The sequence below is a fragment of the Penicillium rubens genome, assembly GCF_028828025.1.
Source record: "Penicillium rubens strain IBT 27055 chromosome Unknown utg000002l_segment0_segment0, whole genome shotgun sequence".
NCBI classification, from domain to species: Eukaryota; Fungi; Ascomycota; class Eurotiomycetes; order Eurotiales; family Aspergillaceae; genus Penicillium; species Penicillium rubens.
Genome location: NW_026890600.1, coordinates 3,917,919 through 3,942,637, shown reverse-complemented (window position 1 = coordinate 3,942,637; position 24,719 = coordinate 3,917,919). Strand labels below are relative to the sequence as shown.

The following is a 24,719-nucleotide window of genomic DNA, read 5'->3' as shown; positions in this document are numbered from 1 at the left end:
GCGAAGGTGATTTCCACGATGTTGCGCTTCGTGGCGTCGGAGATGCTCTTTACGACGGTAGCTCGAGGTACAGCCGGGTACCTGACATTGAAACTGTGCCATATTGTCACTGTAAACGCTAGAAAGGTGATGTGAAAGGTTATCCTGTTAACATGGACTACGTTGTTTCTCCAGGGCCGCCCACCGGATGTCAGCCCACCGGATCAGAGTGGGGCCATTTTCGCCATCTACGAGTTCGTCTCTTCCACACAAGTCTCCCTCTCTCTTTGAGCTTCGTCTGATAAAATCTAGTTCAATAATCTGATATATCTCGTCCAGGCTTAAAGGGACATATGCAAGATAACCCTAGGTCTTTTCTTTCTCTATCATCTTCTCAAAGTTCTCTCCAAATCTCATCTCTTTTCCAATGTCATTTTTGATGTCATTCTAGATTTCTTCCGCGCTGCTATAGCGAAAAGACAAAATTAGCTCTATAGAAATACTAGTAATGGGAATAACAGCACATAGTAGACTCTACATTGAGGGAAATACGAAGGCAGTATAAAGCCCAAACCGTATAGACGACTTTTATGGGGTGGCTTCAGCCCTATGGAGCACCTGTTTTACCTCGTTCCCTTTCTCTCCTTCCTTCTCTCCTTAACACCTTCTTTCTCTCGTCTTCTTTCTCTGCGCCCCACAGAACGGTGAATGCACACAAGTGCGAATATCCTGGTACAGCCCCCGGACCCGTTCGAAGGGCTCAGTTCCGCCTGGCCTTGGACACAAGGCTTCCGATATTGAGGCGCCTGGATAGCTGCCACAGGTATTTCCAGCGACATCAGGGCTATCTGCACCAAATAATCCTTCCCGTTATCTTGCCAAAGGCTATAGGAGATCCGACAGAGAATCTGGAACTTTGCGGAGTGTCTACCTAACTGGGAGGAGGAGATATAAGGTCGCTTCGATATACGGTGCCACCACCGAATGCAAAGCGCCACTAGGACACCTCCAGCTAATAGCGCACTTCAGCATACTTGGACGCTTGGTATCAAATCGCTGCGACGACAGGAGCTGGCAAGTGCGGATGTGGTGCTTATGGATGTCACCGGAGGCTTTTGAACCTCAAGACAATGCATGGTCAAATGCATCCGAAGCTAAACTACATTCTCCGGGGGATCGCCGGTCATACCATACTGCCAACCGTGCAAGAAGAGGATTGAATAAGCAGAGAACGACTGTCATCGGCCTACGCTTACTTCTTCCTCAGCCAGCCGTGGGTGATCTCTACAAAGAATACTGATAGTCGAGGAATGGTCTCGAACAAGAGGGTATTCTGACCAAACTGAAATTACCTAACATCCTAAAGCTCCAAGCGAATATTGGACAACAAAGGCCTCCGTCAAAGGACCAGAGAGCCCAGTAGTATGTATGATGAAGAGTCATAAATGACTTGTGAAGCGACGAGTTCTTTGATCACGGTTCTTTTTCTCGATATTTATTGTAATGTAGTATTTATTGAAATTGTGTCCTCATATCTATCATGTACCTCATTGATTAAAAAAATAAATTCACTCGAATTATAACTTCCATCGGCGAGCCACTGCTTGGTCATAGGGATCAAGTGTTAAGGTGGCCAGCAGCACTTTTTAGCCCCAAACATACTCAGACAACCCAAAGCAAGTCTTATAGTACGGGCAATATGTAGCTGTTAGAGGACTTTCAACGTGGTCCTTTATGGGGCACTGAGGGATAAGTACATATGTAGACGCAACCTAGGGATCTCGAATGTCTATGTACGACATAAATGGTAGATGGAGGATGAAAGACAAAAAGTTCGAGGCCCTTCTACTTTGAATACAAGTCAAGTGGAGGAAATAGTTACACAGTGTATTGTCAAATTCAATATGGCAAAACTCATAGGAAGATATGCACTCCTCGTTTACTCTGCACAGTTCGGAGAAGAGAAAATTCCGTGGGTAGAAAGACCCTTGAGCGTGCAATCTCCCCCTTTTGCCGCTTTGATAGCAACGCCAAGGCGACTATTCAAGCTTAAAATGCCACAAAAATGACCGGCATATCTTTTGCATTATATTAGCGGCTGTTTCGTGACAGGGATTGTATTACGTATTACCAGGGGACTCGTAAGTGCTGACACGGCTTTTTTAATCTGATACACTGGACACATTTACAGATGTACAGGATTATAGGATGCTATCAAGCCACCCTGACAAAACGCGTGCCCTATTAGTACGTAACTATTTGTACATTGTACTCCGTACCGCCCACATGTCTAAATACCAGATGGGCCTGGACAAAAGTGGATTATCCTCCACAGTTCAGGTGCCTTCACTATTGTACATCGATATACAAAGTAATATACAAAGTACTCCCGTGCTCCGGATATACTCCGCACGTTCTTAACTGAAACAGTATACAAGTTCCGAAAAACTTCATATTCATATATATAGAGCGATGAAACAAAATAAATCAGACAGAAACCACATTTAAAAATTCCCATTTAAATGGCTGTCGATCCCGGCCCACTTGTGAGGAAATCCATGGCCCAGGAAATGCTATCGCCACTGGAAATACGTTACCCGATAAGCTTTAATCTTTCAGGGTCTATCCTTTTTTTTTACCTTTTTTTTTCAAACTGGGAACTTGTCATGTGACATAGAAATAGATGCCAATTGCGACACATCCTTGATATGTAGGAATGTCTAAAAAAGACAGATTAGATAAAGGGCTAAACATCCAAATGATGTGTGATATGAATACGAATACCACCGCCCAGCATTATGGTATAACGTCGTCAAGAAGGACGCGTGTCTGTGGGGGGGCATTGGCCTCATTTGCCCCTCCGGCCGATTTTGACTGGCTGACGCGGCTGGGTGCCAGGGCGATCGTCTCTGATCATTTCCGCTCTTTTTGCCTCTGATACGGAGTACAATTGTTGTATACCTGTCCTTTCCATTCGATACTGTTCCAGGGTCAAGGTAGTTAATAGTTAGGACGGAGTCCTCCGTGCTTCGTACTTATAGCTCTTATTATACAGACCCTTAAGACTAATCTGGTCCTTTTACTTTGATGGTCAAAGCGCCAACCTGATAACAGTGACGTGATCTCCAGTTCGTGTACGGAGTAATTATTATGTTCACATCATCATGATGGGGTCTCGGGATACGAACGGATGTTTCTTGTCGCTTATATTGTCCGGGATTGCTGATTGTTGAGGTTCAGGCACAGATGCAATCCGACGAATTTGGGATACATAACGTATCTATACATAGTAGTATCTATATGCAGAAACAAGTACCCCGTACTCACGGTTTCGTACAACATACATATAGAAAGGCTAGGGGAGAGCAATCGGAGTTATCTGTAGGCGTGGGTTTCTGGCCTATCATACAGATCTATCTATGCAGATGTCCTGAACAGCTGATCGGCATCCTCGCGCGAGCCCGCATCCAATACGTGTCGCCGCAAACAGCCTTTTCGACCTTGAAGATACTTGGATTATGTTTGTTTTGGAGTATCAAGAGCCATATGACCATTTCCGACTTGAACAACCACACCTGTTCCCGGGTTAGACAAAAATATACTTGTTGTGCTCGAGACAGGGAAAATGAATAAAAAAAAACAGTGCCGATCCTCAGTTTCATGGCGGCGTAATTCTACGAAAGCTGGGAGGGGATGATCATCACTCCCAGGGCTACCAGCATTCCTTTTTCCGCCATGATCGGCACTTCGATTCAACAGGAAAAACGAAGCAAAAGGAAGAAAAGTATAAGCCACATATCATCAAAGATGGTCCTGTCGAAAGGGCTCCGTTCCTGCATCCCACATCCCAACTTGGCGTGAACACCGCAACCGGGGGGATGAATACCAAGATGTCAATATCACCTGGGCAGCAATACATTCTGATATCACTGAAGACAGCATATTAATGAAAAACGGCGGAGGGCCCGAACATCAGATATGTACACATGTACACCGATGTAGAAAACGGATAGAAAAAGAAGTTAAAAAAAGAAAAGATCTAAATAATATATTACGGTAATACCCATACACGGCCAACCCTGTCCCGTTAATTGCTTCGGCGGCCTCCCTTTTTCTTTCCTCCTCCAACAACTTGACGACCCCAATACTACAAGCTCCCATCGACTCTTCACTCGGACTGGGCACATCGTCCAGCCGCGTTAGTCTTTTTCTCTATTCTCTTCCTGCCCTCCTGCTTCCCCCTTTACAAACGTTCCCCCCTTTGGACCGTGTCGCGGGTCCCGACGCTGCCAGCCTCTCGTTGAAATATCTCGGCACTTTATTTGCCTGCCACTCTTTAATCCACTCCCGGGACACTCGTTTATTTGACTCTTCCCTCAACCGAGAATTGCATTCTTGCTACCAGCTTTTGCTGCACGATATTCCCGGAATACGATACCTCGCACGCCGAACCCATAACTTTTAATTCCAGGGTTCATCTGCTACGATTTCGCCTGGCCTTCTATTTACATGTTTGAAAAGTCGTCATTCAATACTGGAAAAGCCAAAATGCCTCTATTTCGGATGAAGACGGTATTCCCGTTGGTGGCTCTGGTGACCATCGGAATATTCTTCTTTTGCATGGAACGCTACGACCGCTCAGCTTTCCTTCGGTTCAAGCATCCAATTGATCGGGCCACCTTCGGTGGAAACAAGCAACCTCAAGTACAAACGCCGGCCCAATCTGATTCGCAGCAACCGACCAGCAGCACCTGTGAGGCTGACCCGAAATTGGCCGCTCCCCTTCCATTCCCTGAATGGCTCCCGCGCAAGAACTACACTCGTGCCTATTTCCGCCCCCGTCATGTGAACCCTCGCACTGAATTCCACACTTTGGAGGAAATCGAGAAGCCTGTGCTCCCGCCCATGGTTGTCATGGAGCGCGGTATGGTCGTATCTCCCGAGAATAAGCCGGAGAGCTTTGTTTGTCCCGAGATCATCGATGTTGATGTGGCCGCCGATGACGATGTCGATGAGACCTCCAAGCTCCTGTTTGGTTTGGCCACTACCGTTGACCGTCTGGACCGCCTGCTCCCCTCTCTGCTTTACTCCTACGGAAACACCAAGGCCGGTCTGATTGTTCTAGTCCCTGAGTCTGACGACGACCTGGAGAAGCAGGAGACCTACTTCCGCAACCGTGGTCTGGACTTGACTCTCAAGGCCTCTCCGCTTGACTTCACCGCCCGCTACTTTGGTATGGTCGAGGCGTTCACCGAGCATATTCGCAAGCACCGCCCGCACACCACTTGGGTTGGTTTCAGTGATGATGATACCTTCTTCCTGTCGCTGCCGACTATTGCCGAGGAATTGAAGCTCTTCGATGAGAACAAGAAGCACTACATCGGATCTTTGTCTGAGGCCAGCTGGCAGGTGGATACTTTCGGTCACATTGCATTCGGTGGCGCCGGTGTGTTTGTCTCGAAGCCTCTTTTGGATGTCCTGATGAAGCACTACGATGAGTGCCAATCCTGGGGCGAGCAGCCCGGTGACCAGAAGCTTGGCCAGTGTATCCAGCGTTTCGGTGACACACCCCTGACCCTGTGGCCTTCCCTCTACCAGATGGACATGACAGACCCCGTGGACGGTGTTTACGAGTCTGGCAAAAAGATCGAATCAATGCACCACTGGAACAGTTGGTACAGCAAGGACGTAGTTAAGATGACCACCGTTTCTGCTGCCGCAGGCCGCAAGTCTGTTCTCCGTCGCTGGGTCTTTGATCAGGAGGAGACTGTGAACAGCGCTACCGGTGAGACTCTCCGTCACTTCTGGGTCATGACCAACGGCTACTCGCTGGTGAAGTACACATACGGCGAGCATGTGCCAGATGATGCTATCAACTTCGATGCTACCGAAAAGACCTGGCCAGAAGACCCCCGCGGCTATGAAGACCGTCTAGGCCCCCTGCGTCCCGCAGAGGAAGACGGCGTTGCGAAGGATCGGTGGTTGCTTCGTGATGCATTCGTGGTTGGTCAGAACGTGCACCAATTCTACGTTCGCGAAGAAGATGAGGGCCACAGTGTGATTGAGATTGTCTGGCTCGGTCCCAAGGGCGGCGGTGGCGGTGGTGTGAGTGACCATTACCTTCGCGGCACTTACCAGCAATAAAATTGCACCGTTACTACTTGAGGCTGGTCCTTGGGACTGTTGCTCGTACCTCTTCACTTCGTTGCACATGATTCGGCTCCTTTTTTTATTTTTCTAAAATACTACACATCTTCTTTGGCTTTTTTTTCCCCCTTCCCGACTTCACGACGCCAGCCCAATATGATTGCACAATCGACCAACCCCACAGCCCTTTTCTTTTCCGGATGAGACTCGTGATCGTGACTTGCCCTCCGCGTCCTCCAGTTTCTGTTTCATTTATCCGGCGTTGCATTGGCGGAGTCCAGTACGGTGCAGGAACCTGGTGGCTTTGCGTGCTCCCTCTATATCCTGACGGTGTATTCTGATTTTTGAAATGTTCAGTGGCTTTTTTTTTTCTACACTCTATCCTTGAACTCATGCGGGCCTTGGCCGAGACTTGCCACACTTGATCGGTTTGACCTTGCTCTTATCTTTCCTTATTTCCTATTTTCTCCATGTCTTCCGGCCTTGAGTGCGCTTCGGGGCAAAGCCACTTTTTGTGCCCTATGTCTTGCATCCTTTCTGTAAAAATAGACTTGACAGCAGACCCAGTTTGGGGTCTCCGTTGGTGATTAGCGTTGGACCTTTGTTCATTATGCGAGGAATATGATCAGTTTTCGTCATTTCAATGTTGTGCTGGGTATTCGTTGATCCGTTGGTATGCAGAGAAGGATTCCTGAAGTGACTGAGCTGGACTCCGCTGCATCGGGTCTAGGGCTTCTCGGATCGGCCCGTTGATCGGCTTTGGTTGCTTATTGTTGCTATGTGGATTCGATGGGATGGTATTATCTTTCATGGACAGTCAACAGCGGTTGATATTGCCTGGGGCTCCCGATGTGGTTAAAGAGCCCCATTGGCAAGGTGGCATAGTAACCACCTGGGCAGGTTCCAGGCGTAAAAGGCAATGAATGTTATAACTTTACGCTTAGAGAAATATTAACCCAGATCACTTGATGTGAAGGTATTGCAGACTTGTACACCGTAGATGTGGGAGTAATAATAGGAGTAATAATAGACGAAGCATGGAACAAACCCCGACTCTGGATTCCCCTGGCTTCTGCTGAAGGCCTACTGACCAGGTCACCCCGACTCCTGTGAACCTTGCAAATCCATGTCTGTGAGACCCCAAAATAGTATCTCTAGGGGCTCTACAAGTTCCATGCAAGGCATGCATGTGTGTGCAAGGGGATATGAGATATTTGAGATTATTGTATCCAGCCTGTGGCCTTGTACTTCGTACTTTTGTGCAATGATGAATGTGAGGTCGGCCCTTGTGGTTGCAATCGGAAAGGAATGGAGATAGCTATAAGAGAGATAAGAGAGTGGTGACAGGGTTGCCCTTTTTGGCTATTTATGATGAACTCCGAATGCAGCCATCTGAGTATGTTGTATACAGGGCCATTATTCCGTTCCACAAAGCAGGTGCGACCCGCGCCTGTGTGATGTGAGCTCTTATATTTTTTTTATATATTCCTTGTAGATGTAACCTTGAAATAGGATGCTTCTATGATACCAGGGTCTTGATAGAAAATGAGGGATACCTAGCTACTCTTAAGGCATGTTTAAAGGTGGAATGGCCAATCACATAGCAGCGGAGCTTGAGAAGTTCTGCCCCGTCGAGGCATGTGAAATAGAATGGAGTACTAAGTATAGAAAGGTACATATAGATTTTTATATTATTTTCTTACTCGAGACTTTCAAATCAAGCAGAAACAGAACCAAAATTGGAGCCGAGGATATAAGAGGGACTTGAAATCGGCAACAAAGGAAAAAGAGTCCAGACCAGAGGGGGAAAGGGCAAAAAATGGCAAACGGGGGGGCCGAAGGAAGAATCAGCCAATGAGCGGTCGGAGCCAAGAATCGTGTCTGGTTCAGATGAGGCGAATACGGCTCAATTACAACACAATTACAACACAATACAAAAATAATAGTAGTAGTACTTCTGCCTAATATTAACTTTGCTAGTACAATAAGTACCCCAACTTATTTCACCTTACAAACTGTACTAATACCATCTTATCACGTGAACCTTGTAACAGACCGCCTGCCCATCGCAACTCGCACTTTGCCTTCTTCGCTCTCCCCCCCCCCATCGATTCCCCCATTCCCTTTCTCTCACATCCCATAAACGCGTTACTCGATTGGGTCATCTCTTGCTTTCCCCTTTCGGTATCCCCCCCTCAAATCATAACCACCCCCCCATATTAAACCTCTTTTTGTTCTGCTTTATTGCCAATATGTCTGCGGTTCTCGACGAAAAGCTTTCCCCTGGTCACGATGACCTTCCCGGCAACGGCGCCGATGCCCGTGGCACCAAGCGCAACCGCATGAGCGCCGACGATGAAGATGATGATGATGATAAGCCCGGCCGTGAGCGTCGCAAGATCGAGATCAAGTTTATTCAGGATAAGTCGCGTCGGCACATTACATTCTCCAAGCGGAAGGCCGGTATCATGAAAAAGGTACGTCGCGTCCCGAGGCCCCCTCCGCATCAGTTCCCCGATCGAGGTTCCTTCCACATTTGATCGATTGGAACATTCAACTAACCATCCTGGAATTATATAGGCCTATGAACTCTCTGTCTTGACTGGCACTCAAGTTCTCCTCCTGGTCGTCTCCGAAACTGGCCTTGTCTACACCTTTACTACCCCGAAACTTCAGCCGCTGGTTACCAAGGCCGAAGGCAAGAACCTGATTCAGGTAAGCCATGTTCTGCTTCAATAATACTCTTTCAACCAGCCACTAACACACACTGACAGGCATGCCTCAACGCTCCCGACCCAGCCGCTAGTGAGAACGGTGTCGACGCCTCCGATGTCGCCCCCGAGGCCCCCGAAGATGTGGCTCACAACAACGTCAACGCACCTCAGGGGAGTATGCGCCCAGGTATTCACCCTGGCTACATGACCAGTGAGCAGCAGCAGCAGATGGCGTACTACCAGAACCTCCAGCAGCAACAACAGCAGGCTGGTGGTCAGTACCCCATGCCGGTCGGCGGTCGCATGCCACCCCAGCACCAGCCCACTGCTTGAATGCTTAAATTATGATCTGATCTTTGGGGTCCTTCTTGCTTAAGGTCCCTGATGCTGCGTCTTCTTCTCTGTTCTTTCCTCCCTGCGCCTCGATCTCGCGTTCATTTGATACCCGTCTCTGTGCCGATCCATCATCCCACTCTTCCCTCGGAAATGGTCGCGCTGTATCTGCATGCGCCATTCTCCAGGGCACTCTCGTGAGACTATTTGTAAATTGTCAAGCACCGCGCTGGAATACCCTTCCAGTCTCTCTTTGATGATACTGGATCTGGTTTTTCCTTTTGATATTGCTTTCTATCTCGGAAAAAGGAGAACCCCAATTTGCTGAGAACTATGGCTTTTCCAATAACCAAAAAAAATTCACCAAAAAAAAAAATGTCCGTCACAAAAAAAGAAACCAACTTCAAGAAAGAGAAAGAGAGCGCAAGCAGGCAAATCTGGGCTTCATTGCTAATTTGGCTTTTGTTTTCCCCCCTCTACCTAGACCATGGCGGAGGATGGAGGTGTTCGTGGTGCATTGAAACTTGTCGGCGAAGTGGCTTTTCCTCCTTAGTCTTTTTTTGCTCTTTTAGTTCTTAACCTATTTCCTTGTCCACTGGTTATGTTATTTTTCCTCATCGTCTAATCTCAAACTGTGTGTTAATTTTTTTTCGTTGATTCCAGCCGTGATGAGACCGTCTGTCTTGGTTATGACGGATTCTCAATGCCACTCGGTTCGAACTTCGCACCGCTATGGCTCTGGCTGGGTTACATTATGTATGCTATGGAGCAATCGGATTCTGTTCATTTGGACTGTCTTGTTGCTTGCTGTAGTCGTGATGGTCTATGAGTAGACTTGTGTTCTGCTCTGTCTCCATATACCGCTACGATGTATAACTGGAGGGACAGCAGATCCAAAAGATATATTCTCGCCTGTGTATTTATTAGGGTAAATGGTCTCAGAACGCAGTTCTCTAGGCGTTTAGTATAATATTATCAGGGTTACTATAGGATTTGTCAGATATATTTCCAACTATATTCAATGACATTCGCTTATTTTGACATGCTGTACGACTGCTGCTGCTTTGTTCTAAATCTGCCTAACCTACTTCCAAGCCGAAGAGATGTATACCTTGACATGCATCCATGGAAAGAAAGGAAGAAAGATTGCTGACTTGCATGTCAGAGGCCAATGCCACGACCGAGGGGTTTTTGGCAGGCATCGTGACTGGTTTGCCTAAGATCTTTGTATTATCACCATAACGGAATATAGACTAAATACCTGGGTAGTTGGAATTTGTTATGGTGTAGGTCTGATTATATGTAAAGTGCGAGCAAATTGTATGATGGTCTTATATTCATTCGTATGGAGCTATATCATCGATTGGGTGGTATCATATCATAGTATCTTGACAGTGTATGGCAGAACATAAAAGAGAGATCGAGATTGATCTTTTCTCGACCGGAGCCAGGAGCGACGGAAGCAACAAGGCGCGGTTATGGCCAACGAAGAGGGGCTACTGTACATGGGGGTTGAAAGGCGAAAAGCAAAGAAAAATCCAGGATTGTAGTGTTCTGAAGGCAGCGATTGACTGATCGGAGCAAGGGTGAATATTATGTGGAGGTGATTGGGGGAAAGAGTATATTGGAAAATTGTCAAGGGGATGACGATGGCTGAAGGGTGTCGGATTCAGGAACCGGGATTCCCTGTGTATATCCTGTTCGTGGAAGACGGGCGCCAGAGTGCGAGAGTAGGGACGAGGAAGAGCCAGCTTCCGGGTCAATCTCAGCCTGACTGCCCGCCTGCGGGCTGCTCCACCGAGAGAGATATTGTCTCCCAAATTTCCAGACATCTGCCAGAGCCCTCCTTGGGTAAACAAGAAGACCAGACCTGGCGCCAGAAGAACGAATGAGGGGGAAGTCGTTGCGCCAGTGCGTATCATCGCCATCCTCTTGGATAGTTCCGTACCCACCGACCTCTTGGTGAGACGATGATGTAAACGGACCTCCAGCCCCCCGACGTTTACGATGGGCGGCCGATAGTAGCCCACTCTGAGGTGCTGAGGTACGACGCCATGGGTTCTCACGTAGTAATCCCTGGATTCCGCGAGATCCCCTTTCGCGATCGTTTGTAGTAGCGCCGACCGTCGACTGCCGTGTCAGACCCCATAATGGGCCGTTTAGAGTTGCGCTACCACTGATGCTGCGTAGGCGATCTGCCGACGACTTTTTATCTCCATCAGTGGATTCATAGTCCGAATCGTCGAGTTCAGCCCAAATAGATGCGGGGTTTAGATCGACCGAGTCACGATCAAAATGTAAACTAAGTGGTAAGCTGGGAGCTCTTCCCCGCTGATAGGAAAGATGTCGAGTATGGGTCTTCGGGTTGAGAAGTGGCTCGCATTCTCCAATCTGTGATTCCTCATGCTGGCCGTCCAGCAACCCAGGCGATGTCGGAGTGTGCTCTTCCACAATTGCCATACCCGGCCCAAGTCCGGTCTGCGTGGAACCGACAGTGGTGACAGCGGCGTGTGTGTCGATATCCTCAAGTCGCCATGACAGGCACAAGACACCACCTAGGAGAATTATTGTTCCCAGAGCGATTAGACCGGCGTGAAAGCCCGCCAGTTGTGACACTTGCCGGAAGTAGATCAGGCCATCCAGGATAGCAATGATGTTGTAGATGCAGAACACAAAAGGATATAGTACACTAGTACTACACAGCTTTAGCCCCCGATGGAGATAGAACAACTGCGTCAGTGCTAGGAAGATCATCCCTAGCAGGATAACCCATGATTGCCAATGATTGAACTGGTTCACACCGTCCACCACTGTGCGCACGAGAAGCTCCACTGCCGACTTTGCCAGCAAAAGGGAGTGAGCTGACAGTATACCACTGACGAATCCATAGCTCATGCCGCGGATCAATCTCATTCGGCTATGCAGTCGCAGCAGATGTGGTGAAAAATGACCGGAGGCCGAGGGTTTTGCGCGTGAGGATGGCGGGAAGTGTTTCAGCATTTTGGTGCCTACGAGTACCAAACCAACCACCAGGGTGGTGGCGCCCATCCACAGAAGAAATGGCCGTCGCTGGAGGAGATCCAGGAGCTGATCCAAGGTATGTGCGGGTTCCCCGATGGCGCCGAAGGTCGCAATCAACAACGCGCCGATGCAGACGAGAACAGTGCCTGCAAGAGAATATCGGGTAAAGGGTTCACCGAGAATGAGGGTCGCAAATATGGTGTTGAACACTAGTCCAGACTATTCGGCATCCCCATCAGCAACTGATCTACGTCGTGGCATGGAGGGGGAAACACTGACCGCTTGGAGCGTCGAGAGAACTGGTAGTGGAAGTGTGGTGATTTGGATGGTACTTCCAACAATATTGGAAATCACAAACATGCCCATTCCTACTTGCCATCGTCGGCGCTTGTAGGGGGGTCTGCGCACATCGTAGGGGTGCTTCTCGTCCTCAAGCAAATGCGACTTGCGTTGGAGCGTGAGCCCTATAGCTTGGAGGCTGGTTGAGATCAGCCCAACAATTACACCAACCTGATATCGGCATTAGGCATTAGTTTTGATCATGTCCCGCAGTATATCCTGATTTCCGTGGTCTTACCGCAACACTTCCCTCCGGCGATAAGTCACCTAGATTGCCCATGTTGCGTATCGTGCATTGGTCGGGTCGAGGGATAGGAGAGGCGCACCAAGTAGGAAAAACTACCGGAGTAAAGAAGCCATAGCTCAGATAAATTATAGGCAAAGACAGGATCACGCTGAAAGGGTAGGTTGTCGAGGGGAGTGCAGAGGACCTGGATGCGGAACGCCAAGGCAACGCAATCCGAGCTTAGTTGGACACAACATCCTTTCCCTTTTCCCCACGTCATTCCACCCCAACAGGCTATACAGCAGTGCACCACCAAAATGTCACAAAGCCATGCTCTTTCAGATGATCAGGTATGTTTGATGTTGAGTCTAAGTTTCGGGAAGCTTGAGTTGAACTGATGGCCATCGAATCCAGGTCGCGGGCGAGCTCCGCAAGATGACCGCCTTCATCAAGCAAGAAGCCCTTGAGAAAGCCCGAGAGATCCAGTTGAAAGCCGACGAAGAATTTGCGATCGAAAAGTCCAAGCTGGTGCGCCAGGAAACTGCGGCCATCGATACCCTCTACGAGAAGAAGTTCAAGCAGGCCGCCATGTCCCAGCAGATCACTCGGTCCACCCTTGCCAATAAGACCCGACTCCGCGTGCTTGGTGGCCGTCAGGAGCTGCTTGATGAGCTGTTCCAGAATGCCCGTGAGAAGGTCTCCAAGGTGGCTGCCAACGACCAGAAGAAGTACCAGGCCATGCTCAAGGGGCTGGTCCTTGAGGGCCTGTATTATCTGAACGAGGATAACGTTGCCATTCGCTCGCGGAAGAAGGACTTCGATATTACCAAGAAGGCTATTGAGGAGGCGACCAAGGAGTATAAGGACAATGTTGGCTCCGAGGTGACCGTGACCTTGGACGAGTCGGAGCCGTTGCCAGAGGGATCGTGAGTTCATTCGCCCCCCGCTCCTGATGTACGCCAAGGAGACTAACTAGGTTGCAGTGCTGGTGGTGTGTTTATTGTCGGTGGACAAGGCAAGATTGAGATCAACAACACTTTCGAGGAGCGTCTGCGGCTGCTGGAAATTGATGCTCTCCCTGCAGTCCGAGAGACGCTCTTTGGGAAGAACCAGAACCGGAGATTCTACGACTAAGTGTGTATTACTTGTTCTATCTTTGTTCTCCGCGTTTGCGACTGATGTATTTCGTGTGTTATAGTTCGGGTAATCTTTGTCTCTCTTGACCATCTTCATAGACAGAGGGGGTTCCTTTGCACAGTTCAAGTCTGATCTGGAATATGATCGAACTCTTTTAGCGATAGTTTACATTCCAAGTTTTTGACCACATTGGTATTCTGTAATAAAACGCCCGGGAGAAGAATTCGCTTTCGAGGGCATGATCATAAGGGTCATAAGTCATAGGGTGATAGAAGAAAGTTGGGTACTTCAACATCTCAACCCATTTGCGCAGTATTTGTGCTTCTTCAGGGTAAGTTGGGATTTTGAGACTCAAACTGCCAACGTGATCAGGGTACCTGACCATGCGCGCGGATGGGAATCTCTGTGTCACCATTATCCGCGTCGCCTGGCCCTGCAGACTGATTCCTTCCTTGCCAAGTTTGAGTATGTTGCTTTCCAGCAGCAAGCGCAGCAAAGTTGCTGAAATGGCTCCGAATATTACCATCTCTCTCCTTTACATGTGACTCGAAAATGGTAGTTTTCGGCGGTGGCTTGGACCGAACTGAATAGACAACTCGGTAATGCAAGGCCTCGAGTTCACTCTTTGCCACCGTCCGTGTTACATGTGAGGCTCCAGAATCCTGAATAGAGCAGAATATCATCTTGATCTGAGCTGCCAGCCTGTCGATGGCAGCGTCGTAGTCTTTCTCCGTTTGAGTACTGCTGAAATTTAACTCCAACGCGGACGAGTCAATTGCGACGTTCAGAAGAGCAGTGAGTGCCGTTAATTCCCTCCAGTCGTAGTCGGCTATACCCTTGAATCGCTTGACTTGGAAACGCTCATCGCGGAGCAGTAACATTGTGATACGTTTGATATCAAGCAACTTCTCAGGAGGTTCGGTGAGAGGACTAGGTCTTCGTAGCAGAAATGCCACGGCCAGGCGACATCGTATCAGTGCAAACCATGGAGACGTGGGCAAGATATGATGCACAATTTGACTTTGGATGCAAACATCATGTATCGTGTTGTAGAAAGTGGCGCAGACTCGACGCAACTGATGTCGTTAGCTTTGAGCGAGGAATAACATATAGAAGACAGTACTCACCGAATCTTCGGCACCGGCTTCATGGAAATTCTCCGGATCTAACACAGCGTTGATGGTCCACTGAAGCTCCGAAGATACCATCGAATCCGCCGTTAATGAAACATCAAGAGTAAGACGTAGCAGTAGGAGCACCACCTGCTCTTGGGTGTCTTCTGCGAATCTACAGATTTGTAAGCCTTGCATTGTCAGGGTCTGAGGAGTGAGAACTCACAAGCCAGCAGTTTTTCTGAGTAATCTCAGGACTGAAACAAAAGTTGCATGGTCTTTCAACGCAGAACCCGGAGGGATATCTGGCGGCGTTTATTAGCAAGATCGAGAGCTACAAGCAAGGTGGTCGAATCATACACTGAGAAGGAACTGGGATAATCTTCTCGGAAGTATCCAACGCCTGGCTCCGAGCACCCAATCGCGAGAAAAGGTCATTGATATCAGCTGGACGGATGAGCAACTTTAGGCGCTCGATATTCATATTCTTATATATTCAGTTAGTGAAGACTACTTGGAGTTCGATATAAGAGCATTTACAAACCTTAATAATTCCGTAATAAGCATTGCTCAATTCCTCCCGACGTTCATAGGGTACTGGAAGGCATGTTAGCTTCGTGCCAATGAGTAAAAGATGAAGAAGACTCACTGGAACGAAACATCCACAAAATGAATTCGTCCGGCAAAAGTCCTTTGGATAAAGCCATCTGAATAAATTCGCCTGACATGAACTGACGCTCGCGAGTGTCGGATTCTGCAAGTCAGTTAGCATGTAATAAAGAAGACAGCGACTCATTTGAAGCTCACCCCTTAATATATCCATACTCGTCCCAGGTGCGAACAGATCCCGTGGAAATGGGGGGACCGGCGGCAATGTCTGCGTGCAATCAAAAAATGGCCAGGCGCGGCCGTGATCAAGAGCATCGGTTCTTCTAATAGCACTTATCAGACGTTGACCTCCAACACCGTCTTCATTCTCGCCAAGCGCTGAGATCAACATGGTTTCATTCAGGGCAGTGCCGGACGGGTCGTTTCCGGGATCCTTGCCGTTCAGTTGCCCCTGTACATAATTGGCTCTCACCCGAGCGACACTGGCTTCGACCTCGTTATCATCCACTGCATCGTGAACGAGAGAGTCAATGGTATGTCTGTATTTCTTTGGCGATGATATTTTCGTGGTGAATTTGGCCGGTGTGGATTCGTCCATCTTAGATTTTGGAGCGAAAAGATTCTTTGGGTCTTCCAACGAGCATATTGAGTCTGTGTCTTCCCCGTCAGAGCTGATGACTATCTCTCTGCCATCCTTGATGATGCGCTGGGATCCGCTGAGGCTCTCGTTCAGAGATGAACCCCCCGTGGCTGACTCGATGCTTTGGAAACTTTGATGTAGTGTAGGGGGTTGAAGGAGGGTATCCTGAGTCGATAGATACAGCGCCGCGTTTAAGTGGGCCTCAGCATCTTGTTCGGATTCTGGTGATATCTGATCGAATACAAAGGAAGAGGGGGGTTCGGTGAGGGGTGAGGATTCGGTTGCAAGTTCCGCGGTTTCATTCTTCTCAGGTGTGCTGTTCGAGTTGACATGATTGAATGCAGGCCTATTGAACCATAGGTCTTTTATGGTCCGCATGATGGGGTATGCTGAGGGGCTTCCTTTTTTTTCCTAAAAAAGAAGAGGCATAATCGCGTCGTCGAACGCGCCCGTTCGGCGCGATGTCACATGAGTGCTGACTCATACTTTCTTTGTTTGCTGTGGAACCTCGGGGCAACTTGGGAAGGCTAACGAGTCAATCTCTTCGAGACCAAACTCATATTGAGGTCAAAATGAGGCATTGAACTGACATATCTACGAGAGTACATACCTCGTACTACCTAAAACATACTTGGCTATGAAGTATGCTAGTTATATACTATATGTTTTATTGTCTATTGTAGATCTGACAGCCACATTCCTGGTGGCGTGGATCTGCGGCTGATCCTTGATGACTACTCCGTACTCCGTATTCCATCCACCCGTGGACGGATACTACTGCCCAGGTGCAAATTTTGTTCGAATGACAAACTTGGGAGAAGTGACCGATTCTGTTATATATGTTCACTGTATCAGTCTAGTTCTCGGAGCAATAACGCTCCAACTAACTTTAGATAAAATGACAATACGCTAAATATCGGGTCCCACTAGTATAGTTCGTGGTCGACGGGCTGACGACACCCTGACCTGTATGTCTTATGTTGTATCAGCACACCATTCGAATGCTGCACTGTATACCAGAGCGCTGTCGCTGCTTTTGCTTTAGACCCTTGCCTCGAGATCTGTACGTCAATATTTTAGAGTAACATATCCGTGAGACATGGGTTTTGGTATGGAGTAGGGCTAGTAGAAAGGGGGAACACGAGTCCCGGGCAACCCGCGAACTCTACTCTGTACGAGCACGCTGATCATTGGACCTGTTCAGGAGTATTCTCCTGAAGCCAAGAGTTTTCTTTTTGTCCTTTTCCTGCCAAGAAAAAAGGGACCGGGATGCATATACTGTTGTAACATAAATATTAATACACGCGGCATAAAAGCACGGGTCCAATGATATTTTGATCCATACAGGACACGCCTTGGGAATTTGGCAGATACTAAGTTACCCACAGCCTTACTAACTAAATAGCCATCAGAGCGAAAATTAAGAAAGCTGACTCAGGTGGGCCGGAAAGCTCGTGCCGTGTCGGTGGTTTCAGGATTGATGCTCCGACCCCGAATTCTGGGTCTCTGATATCATTAAGGGACGCGTGAGGCAGTGTGCTCACAATATTGTCGGATTCTTCAAAAATGACCTTATATGTTGTATTTCTATCTATATGCATGATCGCTACCAAGATAGAAACTTCATCGTTAGTAAGAATTTTAGCCTGGTAACTATATAAAACTTGGAACACGAGGAAAGGCCAGCTGTTAAATTAATGGTTCATAGTGGGGGCAAAGAAACAAGAGCTGTGGGCCAATAACCGTTACTCCAGAGTCTTCATACGGATGAAACGGATATGTACGGAGTACGGAGCACACTTTCTTAGTGAAGAACTGGGGAGAATTACTCCGTACGGTAGGTAATCCCCCGTTAAGTCTAGTCGTAAGCGATCATAATGCTGACGGTGGCAGTGCGGCGATACGCACTAATGAAAATCTACTTCCCTACCCAATATCTCCTCCAAGCGACAAAGATACATGTTCATACTATGTACATCAATATATTCCGAGCGTCCCAGAGTTCAAGTGCCGAGTACCCCGATTGCCACTGTCAGAAATTTAGAAGGGGGAGGTCGGAACGGGGCTGGATGTTATAATTACCGGACTTTACACGTATTGTCCCTTGAGTCCGAGATTGTATACATCGCTACCTAAGCCCCATCAGCCCTAGGTGATTATTTAGATCGCTGGTTTTAACACGAATTAAGCTGCCTAAAGGTGCCTTGAACAATAGAAGCAGGCAGTGTAAAACACGGCCAAAACATATTATACCAAATTATACCAGAACTATACCCAAATTATACCAATATAACAGTTGACGCGTGTAAAGATCTCCCGCCAAGTCCACTTTGGATGACAAAGCAGAGGTATCTTGACCCGGCCCCATCGGTAAGCATCCACGGACGGGTGGTAACAATATTACATACTCTCCTGTACTGAGATCCATACGAGTCAGGTGGCTACACCATCTCTCTCTCTCACCCCTCGAAGCACAGAATAATCACCAAATTGCTTCTTCTCTTTCTTTCTTTTTTCACTTCAGTATTTTGAATGGCCCCTTGCGGGTGCGCCCTATAACCTCTCGGCTTTGGCATTTCATATTCCCATCACGATCGGCCGCAGAAACCCTGTTTTGAATAGTTTTGGTCAATTCCTCGAAGCTCATCGACGAGAACATCCCCAACTTGCGCGGCTAGGCCCCCTGATTTGCTCGAGACTTGCGTCGCCCATGACATTGCGTTTCCCTCACCCCAAACCCTGTGAACGCACCTAGACCGGCAATCTTTCTCTGCGCCCAGCGCTGTCGGATTCCGGCCCTTCAAACCGGATGGTTGTCAGTTACCGATAATCAAGGTCTCTGTCAAGTTATATGCCCTTTTTGGGTGCATCAATAGCCTAGATGGCTTCCGTGCGCTTCCCTGGGGACAATGGAGAGGACAACAATGAGCAAGGTGGTGACATCGGGGAGGTCAGCAGCAACGTCTCCAAGCCGACGAAACGACAAAGATGGGCTACCACGCGAGCTCCCGGACCTGGTGGCATCAAGAAACGTGTTTCTATCATTGATCGCTTCCATAAACGGTCAGATGTGAGAGACGAAAAGCGAAAATCGAACAATACAAGCACCACAGCCAATAGCGGACCCGAGACGCCGCAAGAAGGGCCCAATCGGAGAATCTACTTCAGCATTCCCATTCCGGAATCTGAACGAGACGAAGATGGTCATTTGCGCATCACGTATCCCAGAAACAAAATTCGCACTGCCAAGTACACACCACTCACCTTTGTTCCCTACAATATCTGGCTACAGTTTCACAACATTGCGAACATCTATTTCTTGTTCGTCATCATTCTTAACGTACGCAGTGACATAATTGGTTCCCTGGCTCCAATCCTTTGGCATTGGCTGATGATATTCTAGTTCTTCCCCATCTTCGGAGCCAACAACCCCGGTCTGAACGCCGTTCCACTAATCGTTATTATCGTTGTGACCGCTATCAAAGACGCCATTGAGGATTGGGGGCGGACAGTGTCGGACAATCAAGTGAACAATTCTCCGGTTTACAGATTGGTCGAATGGAACAATGTCAATTCCACAGAAGAAAACATCGATCTATGGCGTCGTATCAAAAAGGCTTGTACCAGGGCCTCGATTGCCTCGTATAAATGGATTTCTTCTCAGTTTCAGAAGAAAGAGAAAGGCGGAGATGACGATCAAGGTCAAAGACGCGCCTCATTCTTGAGTACAGCAGATCCCCGGGCCTCGATTTATACGCAACGCAACTCGATAGCCCCCGAAGATGTCGCCATCCCCATGACTGATGTTCCATCGCCTCAACCCGAAGCTCGCGAAGATTGGCCGATGATGAACAGCAATGAGAACAAGTATTTGTCTCCGAACAGCGCAGCTCGACAGAGCGTCGTGGAACCTACGCCGGACAAGAAACATGGCACCGTCCTGGATGCGTCCAAGCAGACACCCGGCAAAGCGCGATTTAAGCGAGAGCAGTGGAAAAGCCTGCAAGTTGGCGACTTTGTTCGGTTGTACAACGAAGATCCAATTCCAGCCGATATTGTGATTCTGTCCACTTCTGACCCGGATGGCGCCTGTTATATTGAAACGAAAGGCCTGGATGGAGAGACCAACTTGAAGGTTCGCCAAGCTCTCCATTGTGGCCGTCAAGTTCGACATGCCAGAGACTGCGAAAAGGCTGAATTTGTGATCGAAAGTGAGGCCCCGCATGCCAATCTGTACTCTTACAATGGTGCCGTGCGTTGGGACCAGCGGGATCCAAATTTCCCTGAAGCTCCCCGGAAGGAGATGGTTGAGCCCATATCTATCAACAACATCTTGCTTCGTGGTTGCAACTTGAAGAGTACCGAATGGGTCCTGGGTGTTGTCCTTTTCACCGGCGGAGAGAGCAAGATTATGCTCAATTCCGGCGCGACCCCGGCCAAACGACCTCGCATGGCAAAGGATCTCAACTGGAACGTGATTTACAACTTCATCATCCTATTCTTCATGTGTCTTGTCGCAGGTATTGTGAATGGAATCGCATGGGGTGCGCCAAACAAATCCCTAGACTACTTCGATCTTGAGTCTTACGGAGGTACACCACCTGTCACTGGTATTGTCACTTTCTGGACCGCAGTCATCCTGTTCCAGAACTTGGTTCCCATTTCTCTTTACATTTCTCTTGAAATTGTTCGGACCATCCAAGCGGTTTTCATCCACAGCGATCTGTTCATGTACTACGAGAGACTCGGGATCTATTGTGTGCCCAAGTCTTGGAACATCTCAGACGACGTCGGTCAAGTTGAGTACATTTTTTCTGACAAAACTGGTACCTTGACTCAAAACGTGATGGAGTTCAAGAAATGTACGGTCAACGGCCTGGCATATGGAGAGGCTTACACAGAAGCCCAGATTGGCATGCGGCGTCGCGAGGGAGCTGATGCTGATGCAGAGGCCGCAGTGGCTCGGCAACAAATTGCTGCTGATGCGCAGCAAATGCTGGACCTGTTGCGTGGCATCCATGACAACCCTTACCTGCACGACGACCAGCTGACGTTCGTTGCCCCGAAATTTGTGGCCGACTTGGGAGGACAATCGGGAGAGCGGCAGAAGCACTGTACAGAGGACTTCATGCTGGCTCTTGCCTTATGTCATACCGTTATTACTGAGCATACTCCCGGCGATCCTCCTCAAATTGAGTTCAGGGCACAGTCCCCAGACGAGGCAGCGTTGGTCAGCACTGCTCGAGATTGTGGATTCACTGTTCTGGGCCGAGCGGGTGACGACCTTCTCCTGAACGTGATGGGCGAGGAACGCACATATACAGTTTTGAACACCCTTGAATTCAACTCATCCAGAAAACGAATGAGTGCAATCATCCGAATGCCTGATGGGACTATTCGCCTGTTCTGCAAGGGCGCAGACAGCATCATTTACTCCCGTCTGGCCCGTGGCAAACAACAGGAGCTGCGTCGACAAACCGCAGAGCACCTGGAGGAGTTCGCTAGGGAAGGACTTCGGACTTTGTGTGTTGCCGACCGACTGCTTACTGAGGATCAATACCAAGCATGGGCTAGAGAACACGATATCGCTGCCGCTGCGATCACGGACCGTGAGGAGAAACTAGAGAAAGTTTCTAGTGAAATTGAACAGGAGCTCATGCTTATTGGCGGAACTGCCATTGAGGACAGACTTCAGGATGGCGTGCCCGATACAATCCAGCTTCTTGCAGACGCTGGTATCAAACTCTGGGTCCTTACCGGTGACAAGGTTGAGACTGCCATCAACATTGGGTTTTCTTGCAACCTGCTCAATAACAACATGGAGCTGATTGTGCTGAACATTCCCGAGACTGAACACCAGCAGGCCTCTGACGAACTCGATAAGCATTTGCGGACTTTCGGGCTGACCGGTTCTGACGAGGAACTTCTTGCTGCCCGTGCTGATCATACACCGCCTGAGCCTACCCATGCCGTGGTTGTCGATGGTGAAACACTCAAGCTGATGTTGTCCGATGAGTTGAAACAAAAGTTCCTTCTACTCTGCAAGCAGTGCAAGGCCGTTCTTTGCTGTCGTGTTAGTCCCGCACAGAAAGCCGCTGTCGTGAGCATGGTCAAAAATGGACTGAACATCATGGCTCTTTCTGTTGGTGATGGTGCCAACGATGTCGCAATGATTCAAGAGGCGGACGTCGGCGTTGGTATTGCTGGCGAAGAAGGGAGGCAAGCCGTCATGTCTTCTGATTATGCTATTGGCCAGTTCCGGTACCTCCAGCGCCTTCTTTTAGTGCATGGGAGGTGGTCTTACCGTCGCCTTGGAGAATGCACCGCCAATTTCTTTTACAAGGTATGTGGCCTTGGCACTGAATATCATTTTACGTTACCACTAACTCCTCGCAGAATCTTGTGTGGACGTTTGCTCTCTTCTGGTACTGTATCTACAACGACTTCGATTGCTCCTATCTCTTCGATTATACCTACATTATATTGGTCAATCTCGCCTTCACTTCATTGCCCGTGATCTTCATGGGTATCTTCGATCAGGACGTGGACGATAAGGTGTCTCTTGCCGTGCCTCAATTGTACATGAGAGGCATAGAGCGTAAGGAATGGTCGCAACTTAAGTTCTGGTACTTGGCATCCTTCCCCCAGTGTTCCGAGACATACTAACTTGGATAGGTTGTACATGGCCGATGGCATGTACCAGTCAATTATCTGTTTCTTTATGCCTTATCTCCTATATGCGCCAGCAAACTTTGTCAACGAGACTGGACGGAATATCAATGACCGAGCCCGTATCGGAGTTCTTGTCGCGTCGTGTGCTGTGATTGCTAGCAATCTCTACATCATGATGAATACGTACCGATGGGATTGGTTCACTTCGCTGATCAACGCCATCAGTAGTCTTCTCATATTCTTCTGGACCGGCATTTACACCTCTTTCACTTCCTCTGGTCAATTTTACCATTCCGCCGCTGAAGTTTATGGATCATTGAGTTACTGGATCGTTCTTCTGATGACTGTACTGATCTGCTTGCTTCCGCGTTTCACATTCAACGCCGTCCAGAAAGTGTTTTTCCCGCTTGATGTCGATATCATCCGCGAGCAAGTGACGCTGGGCAAATTCAAGTATCTGGATGCCATCGAAGATCCTCCGATGCCCCCAAAAGAGGGCGACGCGAAGGCCGCAGCTTCCAGTGATGGATCAGCCACCTCTTCGGAAATAGTGAAGCCAGTGCAGCCGCCCATGAAGCAGGACACTGGAATTCTTGATGAGGAGCGGCCCTTCTATGCTCCATCCATGGCCCCAACCGCACACACCCACAACCCCCGCAGTCAAAATGGCAGCAACGGCACCAACTACACCGCCAGTCTCGACCATTATCCGCGACCACAGTCCGTGGACTATGTTCGCCGATCTCACGACCGGACACGGCATTCGTTTGACCGGAGCCGACCGAGCTTCGAGCAAAGCAACGACTTCACCTCCGCTGCCATGCTTTCCCGAGTGGAGTCGTCGCAAACCTCACACCGTCCACATGAAGACCCGTTCCGGACTCCTGACGATCCTCCTGTACATAATAATGTGATATAGAGGAGTCGCATCTTGCGTTGCATGGAGCTTGATGACCCGTCACTGATGACTTTACCACCGTCAGACCTTCTGGTTTGTTCCTTGCGGTTTCTCCTCGCCATTCCTATCTTGACGAGCGATATGCTGTGGTGTTTTGATTTTTGAGAGCCTTTTATATTCCCTGATAGAAAGCAGGCGTTCTGGTTTACTACTTTACTCGGTCGGATGCTTAGCGCGATCTTCGTTTTTACCTCCTTCACTCTTACCCTTTCCTTATTATCCACTTCTTCCAATATTTCCGTTTCATTGTTCTGATGCATGCTCTACACTAAGCCTATCCGGCCTATGTTATATTTCCTTGTACAAAAGCGTTTCTGTCCCTGCAAAGTGCATGACACCTGCGTTTGCAGGTTTCCTCTTGTCTGGTTCCCATCTGGATGTTATATCTTGTCGAATGATCTTCTTGCTTTTGTTTTTTGTTCATGTGTTTTGTTGGTCTCCTCGATCAAAAAGGACAAGCCGGCATGGGGGGTGGTCGTCGCATTCGTGTATTCTATTCAATGCCTTCAGCGAGGAAATTACTCAACGTGGCTACCTACTGCGCAGTTCTGCTTTTTCCAAAGTGTAGTTGCTCAAGGGTATCTGCCTTATGTTGCAGTCTTATATTAGATAAATATCGCGACTTCCACATAGTGTCCCAGTTGGGTAAAATAGAGCGCGTCTACGCGTTGAGAGCTGCTTCACCGCCCGGATAATCTGCCAATGACACTTCGGCATCTCGGGTTTGCTCTGGGGATTTTTGTTCGCCATCTCCTCCTCGTTTGCTTTGGCTAAACACAAGGAAAGTCTCATTCTTTGAGGCAGAAGGTGTTTAAATCTTGCCGCCTCTCCA

General features: G+C 48.6%; 6 protein-coding genes across 6 annotated transcripts; 4 read left to right on the top strand and 2 right to left on the bottom strand.

The window, feature by feature from the left end:
- Positions 1 to 4,527: 4,527 nt before the first annotated feature.
- gfsA (glycosyltransferase family 31 protein) lies at positions 4,528 to 6,123 on the top strand (the record flags this gene model as incomplete). The annotated part of the gene is made up of 1 exon (XM_002566274.2): positions 4,528 to 6,123. The coding sequence occupies one exon, from the start codon at positions 4,528 to 4,530 to the stop codon at positions 6,121 to 6,123; it is 1,596 nt and encodes a 531-aa protein (XP_002566320.1).
- A 2,255-nt stretch (positions 6,124 to 8,378) lies between these two features.
- Positions 8,379 to 9,173, top strand: N7525_003965 (uncharacterized protein; the record flags this gene model as incomplete). Its single annotated transcript, XM_002566276.1, has 3 exons — positions 8,379 to 8,603; positions 8,707 to 8,841; positions 8,901 to 9,173. 3 exons carry the CDS (start codon positions 8,379 to 8,381, stop codon positions 9,171 to 9,173), a joined length of 633 nt encoding a protein of 210 aa, XP_002566322.1.
- A 1,635-nt stretch (positions 9,174 to 10,808) lies between these two features.
- N7525_003964 (uncharacterized protein) lies at positions 10,809 to 12,813 on the bottom strand (the record flags this gene model as incomplete). Its single annotated transcript, XM_061212876.1, has 3 exons — positions 10,809 to 12,413; positions 12,474 to 12,704; positions 12,772 to 12,813. 3 exons carry the CDS (start codon positions 12,811 to 12,813, stop codon positions 10,809 to 10,811), a joined length of 1,878 nt encoding a protein of 625 aa, XP_061069897.1.
- Positions 12,814 to 12,968: 155 nt separating this feature from the next.
- N7525_003963 (H(+)-transporting V1 sector ATPase subunit E) lies at positions 12,969 to 13,934 on the top strand (the record flags this gene model as incomplete). The annotated part of the gene is made up of 3 exons (XM_002566278.2): positions 12,969 to 13,109; positions 13,174 to 13,685; positions 13,743 to 13,934. 3 exons carry the CDS (start codon positions 12,969 to 12,971, stop codon positions 13,891 to 13,893), a joined length of 804 nt encoding a protein of 267 aa, XP_002566324.2. The 3' UTR covers positions 13,894 to 13,934.
- A 330-nt stretch (positions 13,935 to 14,264) lies between these two features.
- On the bottom strand, positions 14,265 to 16,635 carry N7525_003962 (uncharacterized protein; the record flags this gene model as incomplete). Its single annotated transcript, XM_002566279.2, has 7 exons — positions 14,265 to 14,972; positions 15,024 to 15,183; positions 15,235 to 15,313; positions 15,369 to 15,495; positions 15,553 to 15,605; positions 15,658 to 15,762; positions 15,816 to 16,635. 7 exons carry the CDS (start codon positions 16,633 to 16,635, stop codon positions 14,265 to 14,267), a joined length of 2,052 nt encoding a protein of 683 aa, XP_002566325.2.
- Positions 16,636 to 19,138: 2,503 nt separating this feature from the next.
- Positions 19,139 to 23,848, top strand: N7525_003961 (uncharacterized protein; the record flags this gene model as incomplete). Its single annotated transcript, XM_002566280.1, has 4 exons — positions 19,139 to 19,597; positions 19,661 to 22,600; positions 22,654 to 22,883; positions 22,933 to 23,848. The coding sequence occupies 4 exons, from the start codon at positions 19,139 to 19,141 to the stop codon at positions 23,846 to 23,848; spliced, it is 4,545 nt and encodes a 1,514-aa protein (XP_002566326.1).
- Between the last annotated feature and the right edge of the window lie 871 nt (positions 23,849 to 24,719).